General features: G+C 33.0%; 2 protein-coding genes across 2 annotated transcripts; both read left to right on the forward strand.

Annotated features, from left to right (window-relative positions):
• The first annotated feature begins 3,458 nt into the window (after nucleotides 1–3,458).
• On the forward strand, nucleotides 3,459–5,861 carry LOC9307096 (probable serine/threonine-protein kinase PBL19). The gene is made up of 5 exons (XM_002870980.2): nucleotides 3,459–3,708; nucleotides 4,141–4,544; nucleotides 4,626–4,886; nucleotides 4,968–5,090; nucleotides 5,173–5,861. The coding sequence occupies exons 2-5, from the start codon at nucleotides 4,176–4,178 to the stop codon at nucleotides 5,680–5,682; spliced, it is 1,263 nt and encodes a 420-aa protein (XP_002871026.1). The 5' UTR covers nucleotides 3,459–3,708; nucleotides 4,141–4,175; the 3' UTR covers nucleotides 5,683–5,861.
• A 3,014-nt stretch (nucleotides 5,862–8,875) lies between these two features.
• Nucleotides 8,876–11,683, forward strand: LOC9307097. Its single transcript, XM_021022799.1, has 11 exons — nucleotides 8,876–9,178; nucleotides 9,630–9,999; nucleotides 10,097–10,266; nucleotides 10,351–10,424; nucleotides 10,502–10,556; nucleotides 10,655–10,729; nucleotides 10,824–10,897; nucleotides 10,982–11,030; nucleotides 11,133–11,217; nucleotides 11,317–11,373; nucleotides 11,470–11,683. The coding sequence occupies exons 2-11, from the start codon at nucleotides 9,642–9,644 to the stop codon at nucleotides 11,523–11,525; spliced, it is 1,053 nt and encodes a 350-aa protein (XP_020878458.1). The 5' UTR covers nucleotides 8,876–9,178; nucleotides 9,630–9,641; the 3' UTR covers nucleotides 11,526–11,683.
• The last annotated feature ends 52 nt before the right edge of the window (nucleotides 11,684–11,735 follow it).

Here is an 11,735-nt window from a genome sequence, read left to right on the forward strand (position 1 = left end):
GTGAAAAAGAAGGCACCGTAAGACAAATCAGGATTCATGAACAGATCAATTGTAACAAACAGACTCGTAAAAGCTCACAGGGATGTCTCCAAAACTCGAGACACATTGGGGAAGCAGCAGTGCCTCACGAATTGATAAAAGTTGAAACTCCACGAACATTTGATAGATCGATTTGCACAACTATAAATTTGGGGTATGAATTGAACATAGTAACCGGTTTTCCGTGTTATTTTACTAAAGCAGCAGTTCCTTTGTGAAGAACTAAAATTTTTTTTTTTTTTTTTTTCTTATAAAAGTGAGACACATTTTATTCAAGTTGTGAAAATAGAGGGTCCCAGGGTTTGATTAAATGTTGGAGAAAGATAAGAGATGAGAAAAGAGATAAGATTCTTGGACAAAGTGCAATACCACTTACGTACCATACATCGCGATCTGTAACTCACATATTTTACACAAATTATCTAATCCGAAATGATTTGTTATCCTGAATATATCCATTGTGTGATCTGTCACTGATGGTTTACCAAATTCAAAATACTTTATTAAAATATCATCAATAATTAAACTGATTAATTAGTTCATCTATCATCTAATACAAACAGATTCTAATGCTGGATTTCATCATCATTTTGATGTGTCACTGGTGATTACCAATATCTTAACGTACACCTAGTATTGTACTATTCATCAACCCATCATACGTAGCTAAGCGTGTGCTAAAATGCTGTTAACCATTATATATTCTTTAAATTCTTTCATTAGGTATTCAATATTCTGTCTTGGTGCTCGACCATTTGTTTACTTTTTAAGAAATTAATAAACGAATATACTAGCTGGAGCGGTTAGCTAGAGCTGTTAGCTGTTAGGGAATAGTGCAAAGCTGTACAAAAGAATAAAACATGAAAGCTGTACAAAAAAATAACGCAGAACAAAATTTAAAAATTTATTCTGATTGGAAACATCATAGCGGTACACATAATAAATAATATTAAGAATTTAGAAAGAAAGAAAAAATTATATAGAAATGTACTTTAGTATATAATTACATATGAAAATTAAGATTATATAGAATGAACAATATTTTATTGTTAGAATAATAATATGAATTTACTAGTCCTATAATAAATAAAATTTTCTTTATTTTGAGCAATATAACATTCCAAAATAATTGTTTGAGAAAAAAATTATTATTTTTAATGGGATTTTTTCATAGGATGTATTATTTACTTTTTCGGAAATCTTTATCTGAACATTCGAGACTTTTTTTTTTACATTATACATAGTTACAATTATATTTTATAAAGTTTAATTATGTGGTTAATAATACGGTTAACCGTGCGGCTAATCGTACTGTTAAATAACGGTTTTGATACGTTTCCGGTATATTAACGGTTACGGTTAGTATTTTTTTTTAACCGTAACTAATCTAGTTTTACGGTGAATGGTTATGGTTTTTAACCGTTTTATACAGTTACGGTTGAAAAACGGTCCAATTACGATCCAAAATACGGTTATGGTTAGCTTTTGGTCATGCTTACTAGGCATGACCAAAAGCTAACCGTAACCATATGTTGTACCGTAACCGGACCGTTTCTCAACCGTAACCGGACCGTTTCTCAACCGTAACGGTATAAAACGGTTAAAAACCGTAACCGTAAAAAATAATTAGTTACAGTTAAAAAATATATTAACCGTAACCGTTAATTAAGGGTAAACATATGAAAACTGTTATTTAACCATATGGTTAACCGCATAGTTAAAACTTTAATAATATAATTGTAACTCCATATAATTCAAAAAAAATTATCGAATATTCAGATTAAGATTTTCAAAAAAGTAAATGATAGCGCATATGAAAAAATCTACGTTATAAAAAATGGTCTTTTTCTCAAACAAATATGTTATACTGTTATTTTGCTCGAAATGAAGAAAATTTGGTTTGTAACATACTTTTTGATTTTATGAAAAGTATTATAATAAGTTAGGTAGCTCGTAAGATTTCGCCTCCGATATTAACCATATTGTAGTCATCAAATAACTATAACCGTAATTATCCGTAACCGTTGTAACCGTAACCGTAACCGTATTTAACCGTAACGGTTATAACCGTATTTAACCGTAACCGTTATAACCGTATTTAATCGTAACCGTATTTAACCATAACTGTATTTAACCGTAACTGTTTTAATTTATTTTTGTTTTTGTCCAATAAAACAGTTTTTTTTTTTTTTTTTTTTTTTTAATAGTGTACTGCTTTTCATAAAGCTTTTGTGATTGGTAACTGTCAAAGCTGTACAAAGCTGTACAGCTTTAAAATTGGTTACCAATCATAGCCGAAATGTTTTACGGACAAAGACGTTATACATATTTAATTATGCTGGATATATACATTGTGCGCTTCTACTTCTTCTTTTTTTTTTCAATTAGAAGTCAGATTACATGATCAAGAAGTCAAGTAAAAATCTTGAGTGACAAGTATCTTTATATCTAAAGACTATGATACTGCAATTTGATCGGTACTTTCTTGTTTTGAGTATAATAAGTTAGACCGGAGTTGATTAGTCAATTAGTCATGTCACCAAATCTCATAGCGTGGATACGAACTCCCATATAAAAAATACAAAATCACTAGATCAGCCGATAAGAAACATATAACTAATACGGATATCATCTTCGTATGCCTTCCTTGTGGTTTCGTTGTTCATAAAAGGTGCATATACTTGTAGTCATAAACACCGTCTTTCTTTTACTTCTCTTTCACCTCGAAAAAGAAGTTGCGGTGTTTGTCGCACAAAGATTGACGAAAATTATGGGGCATATATATACTTGCATGAAAAGGGGCTGCATTTCTGTTGTGCATATTATATGTGCAACAGGGCGCATAAGTCGCAAAGGAGAAATGATTTGGGACTGAAAGGAGCTCGAAGGAGAACCAGAAGAAGACGACGAAAATATTAAGCCGCCATACGTGATGGGTTTATACTACATTTTAGTCATCGAGAACATCCCATGCGACTTGAGGAAGATGTAAAAATATGGTACGGTGAAGAAAAATATTGTCAAGCGTGTATACTCCCTCTATATGATGGTAAAGATTATACATGCATGCATGAAATGTGATTATGCTCTCCATGAAGAATGTGCATATCTTCCCAGTGTGAAACAAGATGATCATTTACATGCCCATTCACTTAATCTGGATACATGTTATACCCAAGCCGGACTATATTGTGAGTGTTAACAGAAGAAAGAAGAAGAAGACGTACATCGGTACATGTACTCTTTCAAGCATTATTAACTTGTTAGCGTTCGAGTTTCCAAGTTGGAAACCATTTTTTGTTTGCCAATCTTTGCTTTCAATTATTATTCATTGACCAAATTGTCTTCGTCTTTTTTTGGATTATTTTATCGCACTATACATATAAATATATTTAATTTAGTCTCAAGAAACCTTTGACTTCCTTTTCCTTCCTCATCTTATGAGTCTTGGTCATCTTTTCTTCCTCCTTCCATCTTTTACTCCCAAGTTCGTTTTTCAGCAGACCTCAAAAATAGCTCCAACATTTGTATCTTCCTTTTCAAGTCAACAATACTTTTTTTTTAATCAGAAACTCTTTCGCTTGGTGATTTTTAACTCTGTTCGACTTCTCACAAAGTTTTGATTTTTTTGGGTGTTGTTGTTGTTGTCTGTACACAAAGATCTCAAAGGTGAGTTTGTAATTTCCTCCAAGTAACTTTACCTATCTATCACGAATTTTATACTTCTTGAAGTTCTTGTTTAGGGAACAAAGGAAAGGTTTAATCTTTATTATAAAATCTTGTAAGTTAGGCCAAGAAACATTCTTTCCCTAACTTGCAAAATTTAGGGTTTCGTCACAGAATTTGGGGTTTTCTTGAATCTCTAATTTGATTCGACAATTTATCAGATTCCTTGATGTTACATAATTTGATCCTTTGTTTTGGATTAGTTTGGATTTAAAGATCAAAATTTTTAGAATGAATTGAACAAATGAATAGTGCATTTGATTCTGAGTCTTCTACTGTAGTCAAGTGGCTTAGAGTTTCAATCGTTGTGATGATTGTTTTGAAAATGTTCCACTGAACCAAACTTGCTCACTCTAATTCGTTTGTGTGTATCAGTGGAGGAACCTCGGTGTTTTAATCTCTTTAAGAAGATGAAATGCTTCTTATTCCTTCTTGGAGACAAGAAAGATGAACAGAGAAGCCCTAAACCGGTTTCACCTACATCTAACTTCAGTGATGTAAACAAAAGCAGTTCAGATTTCAGTCCCCGGGATGTTTCTGGAACGAGCACAGTATCATCCACTGGTAGGAACTCCAACACTAGCATGTCAGCTAGAGAAAACAACCTTAGAGAGTTCACTATTGGTGATCTTAAATCTGCCACAAGGAACTTCAGCAGGTCTGGTATGATTGGGGAAGGCGGTTTTGGTTGTGTCTACTGGGGAACGATCAAGAACTTAGAAGACCCGTCCAAGAAAATCGAAGTCGCGGTTAAACAGCTAGGCAAAAGAGGGTTGCAGGTATGGTTTCTTCATCTTCGTTCTCAAGATATGTTAGTGTTCTTTTCTATAACTTAAGATATCATGTTTTGGTTTTTGCAGGGTCATAAAGAATGGGTGACTGAAGTAAACTTTCTCGGTGTAGTCGAGCATTCAAACTTGGTGAAATTGTTGGGACATTGTGCAGAAGACGATGAACGTGGAATCCAAAGGCTTTTGGTTTATGAATATATGCCAAACCAAAGCGTCGAGTTCCATTTATCCCCGCGGTCACCGACAGTACTTACTTGGGACCTCAGATTGAGAATAGCCCAAGACGCAGCTCGGGGTTTAACATACCTTCATGAAGAAATGGACTTTCAGGTAACTGAACATGAAATCCTCTGTTTTTTCACTTCATCTGTTTCTCTGATCAGTTAAATATAAACATGTTTCCTTTTGTAGATAATATTCCGTGATTTCAAGTCATCCAACATTCTACTAGACGAGAATTGGAAAGCGAAGCTTTCAGATTTCGGTCTGGCTCGCTTAGGTCCTTCACCAGGATCAAGCCATGTTTCTACTGATGTAAGTTTTGTACATTTTCACTTGACTGGTTATAGAAAATCATTGCAAGATCAAGAAAGTTCTAATTTTGGGGGTTTAACAGGTAGTAGGAACAATGGGTTACGCAGCTCCAGAATACATCCAAACAGGTCGTCTCACATCGAAAAGCGATGTGTGGGGTTACGGAGTTTTCATCTATGAGCTCATTACAGGAAGGAGACCACTAGACCGAAACAAGCCTAAAGGAGAGCAGAAGCTTCTAGAATGGGTGAGACCTTACTTATCCGACACAAGGAGGTTCCGTCTCATAGTAGACCCGAGGCTCGAGGGGAAGTACATGATCAAGCCAGTGCAGAAACTCGCGGTTGTGGCCAACCTCTGCCTTACTAGGAACGCAAAGGCGCGTCCAAAGATGAGTGAGGTGTTAGAGATGGTGACAAAGATTGTGGAAGCTTCATCGCCTGGGAATGGTGGCAAGAAACCACAGCTGGTTCCACTAAAGAGTCAAGAAGCTTCTAGAGTCGAGGAAGGGAAGAATAAGAAGGTTCTTGATGGTGGCGAAGGAGGTTGGTTAGAAAAGTTGTGGAACCCAAAGAATGTGAGAGCTTGTTGATTCGGGCTACGTCAGAAACAAATTAGTGAATTTCAAGCCTTTGTTTAAATACTGTAAATTAACAAACTTGTGAGTTTTCTTCTTTCATTCCATTTTTTATTTTTGGTGAGATGTTCCATATTCCTAATTAAACGATCTATTTGACATATATATTCAAGTGCTTTCGAAGTTTTTTTGCAGTACTTCACTCACTTCATAGTGATCAAACACGTTGGAACCAAACAATACTATTAATGGGCTATTTGGGCCGGTCGCAATATTAATAATCTTATGATAAGCCCATTATAAGATTCGTTGAAGATTTTGTTTAAATTAAATTTAAATGAAAATAATAGAAGAAAAAAAGGCATCAATTGTTTTTCTTTTTATTTTTTAACACACAATAAGTTAGTTTTTAACACACAATAAAGAGCGAAAAAAATAAAATAAAAAATAACACACAATAAGTGGAATAATTTTGATTAGATTGCATTTAACAATGGCAAACAATTTGACTTTTGAAGCATTGATTTTGGCTGAAAACAGGGGAAGCCATTAAATTTAGAACTACGTAAAAGTAAAATTATCATAGCATCTCAAGATCAAAAAGAAGAATTTCATAAAAAAGTAACGTGAAAAGCAAATAGTAGGCAAATAAAATTATAAATAGCTTAATTGGTGTGAAAAAAACAGAAGAATGAGAAGAAGAAGCCTAAATTCACTGATTACTTTAGTGTAAACGAACAGAGGAAAAAAAAACACTCAATTGAGAGTTAAATGATATCATATCAATGTCAACTAGTAGTAAGTTAAGAAAAAATTCACATAAAATCTAGTTATAACATGTCAAAACATAGTATATATTGTAAGCATTTTATGTCAAACATAATATATTATTATTATTACGTAATCGAACTTTGTAAAAAAAAAAAACACCTTGCTGCCTTGGAAAGCATGTGTCATTTTGTTACATCTCTTGGATAATACGAACCACTAGATACTCTTGCACAGTCACATTAATCACGTATTACTTATTTTATCAAGTAGTATTAACTAGATTTATATATTTATAAATTTATATGGCATGCGCATGATTAGTTTGAACATAGAATTTGTAGTAAACCACGCGCTAATATATTTAGTTCTCAACTATGATTGTTAGAAAACAATGCATACATGTTGTTTGGTAGATTTGCTCAATGAACTACCACAATAGTAACATTTTATTCATATTGTAACTCTATAGTATAATGGATTGACCCTTTGAAATGGACTATTTTAGTTATAATATTCGATTAATTGACAAGTAACATATAATATGCACATAGGATAATTGAAATTCTTTTTTTACAAAAGAGAGTTGCTATTTGTTAATGACTACATCAGCATAATCTTCACAACTACTAACGTTGATCAAAACACACCATAATTACGTATGCGTTTAATTAAATTTTGCTACCTAACAAAAATAATGAATTACACAAAAACTGGCTTTTGGGTTTCTCAAATCATTCATGACCCATGCCATAAAAATTAAAATATACCGTATTATCATAGGCTGATTCAACATAAATTGACTACTACTTTTCTAATCTGTTTTATTTTGCAACCAATTTGATTTATTTTATTTCGACTAACCCATTTATATTATTCTATAGTGTAACTATTACTCATTAGATCTCATACTGCATGAATTTGTCAATCTAGGTTTATACTTTATATATTTAATTATTTTCTGTAAATTATATTGAAGCATTCGCAAAGCATCCATATGATTCATTCATTCACCGCCAGAACATAGAACCTAGTTCATTTATTATAACCTAAGAAACTTTAATAAAAACAAATTTGTTTTCATGTGTTCCCAAGAATATTAAAATAGTAGTACTATACACAAATTTGTCGATGAGTCTTTGCGTGAGTTTTATTTAATTAATCAAACAAAGGGGGCTGCCTGAAAGAATTGAATCGATTAGTTTTGGAATTCAATAAAATTGAGTTTGTGCCACGTGGAATTCTTACACTGACAAAATAAAGTAAAAAAATATTTATTCGCGCCGGATATGATTGGGAATACTTCAAACCCCTGTTCTAAAAATCCCCGCCTAGCCCCGATTACTCCCCGCTTAATCGCTAGGCCCACCCTATCCGCCTCGATTAATGACTAATCCCCTAAAAAATCAGTAACCCGATTATTCTCCGCCTAATCCGATTACTTCCCGCCTAATCCGATTATTTTCCACCTAATCTTATATACCCCGATTATTTTTTAGATTGCAAGTATAAAAAAACCTTTCATTTTTATTATTCAATCATTTGAATAGGGAGTTTGTGATGTTTTACAATAACTTGTATTCAAATTTTAATAAAAATCATAAATTTGTAATAAAAATCATAAATTTTTACAATATTGGATTAATATATTTTAAAAATATTAAAATAACCCTAAAACTAATCCCCGGTTAATCCCCGATTTTAATCCGATTTTCTGATTAATCGCTAGGCCCATGCCGAGCGCCCGACTAGCGCCTAGCGATTTTTCAAACAAGGCTTCAAACTATGCAACCATGTGTATTATTGGACGGACCCATTTGCCTCTTTAAGAAAATTTTCAACATTTAAGCCTAACTAGTTAGATTTTTTTTACTACTCCTAACTAATTACATTTGCATGTTAATCCTTCCTTAAATGCTCATTAGCTATAAATTTATTTTATTGGGATTTGGTACAGACCCGAATATATTAACAAATGCAAAAGAAATCATGATTCATTTATGATTATATCAATAAAAATAAGTTGAAATAACAAATTTATATCCCCCAATTTTTTGTTCATTTCGAATATTTAAATCCATCTTTTACAGTATTTATGACAAGAAATATAAGTTGAAATAACCTCAAATAAACTTGATCGATATAGATTCCACTTCGATTCTATTTATGATAAGAAAAATAAATTAGAATCATAACTAGATTCTACACCCCATAATTAATTATTATAAGGATTTTTTTTTCAATCAAGTTGATTATCATTTTCCTTAGTAGACACCTCTTTGGAAAATGTTGTAACAACATTAAAGAATGAATAAATATAAGCGATGAAGTCGTGACCGTTCATATTAATGATCCAACGGCTAGAAAATCTCGTGACAAAAGAGCAAAAGCCCAGATTTTCATATAAATATTGAGTGGCATTTTGCGCGTTTTCTCATTTTTCTTTTTCATTTTTATTCTTTTTTTTCTGGGTTTCTTTCTCGAATCGAAAAAGGGAAGAACTTTATTTTTATTCGAATCATTCTCGATCCTTTTTCTTCATCTTCTTCATCATCAGCCAAAAAAATTGAGTCTTTTTAGAAGAAGAAAAGTTACGAGAAAAGAAAAAAAAAAAAAAAACCATTTGAATTATGTTTATTTCCAACCTAAATTCTCAATCTTTCATCCCAAAATTCTAAAAGTTGTCTATTTTTAGTAAAAATTCAATTCCGTCTTCAAGTTGCAGAGATTTAGTAAGTGAAAGGTCAGTTTCTTCAACTTTTGATCTAACTTCTTCTTCTTCCTTTAAACCATTTATTTTCTCAGATCTAGGTCGATTTTATTCTCGATTCATAGCCAAAAAAAAAACTCCTTCTTTGAGTTCATTACTAAATCTCCAAGTTGGTCTCTTTGTTTTTTAGTTCTGATTGTGATAATGACTTTAGTTACTGTGTCTAATTTAGGAAAAAATGATTGGAGAAATTTTGGAGTAGCAACAACATTTTTGTTAATTCTTTAGAAGTCACATTTTCGTCTTTGTTGAAAAGTCTCTGTTGTTTAATTTTCCCGTCAAATGCCCAGAGAGGTCTCCCAAGATTTACGCAACTAAAATAAATTGATTTTTTTTGGAGTGTTAATTAAGTCATTTTGGAGTATTTGATTTGATTTGTTATGGATAAGCTTTTTGATTTCTTGATAACGTTTTTTCTTGGCAGGTGTTTTTGAAGATGGTGTCACATGAAGAGAACACAAGTATTGTGGAATGGTTTCTTGGTCCACATCCATACACGTATCCTCCTTATGGTATTGAGATGATTCATGAGGATGATGAAGTAGCTCATCATCATCACCAGAGTGGTGAGTATTACAGAGAGTATGAAGATCATCGTAGTAGCGATGTAGATAACGATGAGATCATTGCTAGAACTCTCCAAGACGATTTTTTGCAGCTTGAAATCGCAGAAAGTAACGATTTTTCGCATCAGAATCAACAACAACATCAACAAGAAGGTTATACTAATAACTATAGTAATAACAACAATGGATATGCTTGGAATGATCAGTCTGCTGTGGATTATTCTTCAGGTTATTGTTGAACTAGCTCTTCACTGGTTTATGTTTTTTGTGTGTGTGTTTGTGTTTTGGGGATTAGATTACAGAGATGTGTTTTTGGGTGTTGTAGAATGGATAGGAAATGATAATGATCAAGATGGGAGGAGCGATGATTCGGTTAATGTGTTTTCGTGTTCAAGCCCGAGTGATACAGATGAGTATGTGTACTCGTGGGAATCAGATCAATGTGATGCTGATGGTGAATTTGGAAGGAGATTGAATCAAATGGTTCCCATTCCGGTAAATACTCAAGAGAATCTATTATGTTCAAATTGATGTAAATATGTTCTTATAATTTGACAATCAATGATAATATATATGCAGTATATACCGAAAATAAATGGAGAAATACCTCCGGAAGAAGAAGCAGTTTCAGATCATGAAAGACTTCGGAATAGGTATGTATTTTTGCTCATTTTATGTTTTCTATCATATATAAACCATTCTTGATTCTATTATCTTCCCATTGTTTCAGGTTAGAGATGTTTGACTTCACCGAGGTTAAGGTTCCAGGAGATGGTAATTGCCAGGTAAACTTCTTCATAAGTAGATCGTTCTGGAAGAATTAGTTAGATTCTTACTCATCATTTTGAATCTTGAATGCTCCCTCCCAACTTTTTCTTTTCAGTTCCGTGCTTTAGCTGATCAACTGTACAAAACCGCAGATCGCCATAAACATGTTAGACGACAAATTGTAAAACAGGTTTGATGATCTATTTGCTCTTGAGAATTTTTACAAGCTTCCACAAGTTGCATGAACTCATTTTTGTTTTTGCAATTTTCATCTCCTGGTTTAGCTCAAATCTCGTCCAGATTCTTATCAAGGATACGTTCCTATGGACTTCTCTGAGTATCTAAAAAAGATGTCTCGGTAAAATCTCTCCTCATAAAGAACTCCGTAACCGCATTTGCTGCCAATTCTCTTGTTAAAGCTTAATGTTAAAATTTGAAACAGGAGTGGTGAGTGGGGCGATCATGTGACATTACAGGCAGCTGCAGATGCGGTATAAATTCTTAAACTTGTAAAAAGAGATGAGCTGATCTTCCTTTTACTTTCCTCAGTTCATAGTTATTAATCAGTTTGGTGAAACTTTTAAACATCGCAGTATCGGGTGAAAATAGTAGTCCTAACATCGTTCAAGGATACATGTTACATTGAAATTCTTCCTACCTCCCAAGAATTCAAAGGAGGTAAAGAGTTTCTTTTCACTTTTAAATTTGTTTGTCTACTATACCTCTCTCTTGATGGTTTATTACAGTGATCTGTTATTTTGTTGTTGTTGTCTGCAGTAATCTTCTTGAGCTTCTGGGCAGAGGTTCATTACAACGCCATCTACTTAAACAGAGGTAACTTCTAGAAACCTTTTATTTTACAGACTAAGTTTTGCTTCTTTCCTCTTTCATCTTAATTCTCTTCTTCTTCTTCATACTTTTGGTGTTTAGACACATCTGAAACAGAGCTACAGAGGAAGAGAAAATGGTGGCGTTTCGGAAACTAGACAGGCCATGGATCATCATCACTGGGTTATATTAATATTTATTGACTTGTGAGAGAGAAATGTTCTTTGAAATAGTCCCTTCGTAGAGGGAGAGGATGATGAACAGAGCTCACAGCTTCAAAGTCTTACAATAATATTATTTTCTTCTTTGAAAGAAAGAAAATTTTTCTGCCAAAAAACAGAATTAACTAATGAAATAAAAAATAAACA

The sequence above is a fragment of the Arabidopsis lyrata genome (assembly GCF_000004255.2).
Source record: "Arabidopsis lyrata subsp. lyrata unplaced genomic scaffold ARALYscaffold_6, whole genome shotgun sequence".
Classification (NCBI taxonomy): Eukaryota; Viridiplantae; Streptophyta; class Magnoliopsida; order Brassicales; family Brassicaceae; genus Arabidopsis; species Arabidopsis lyrata.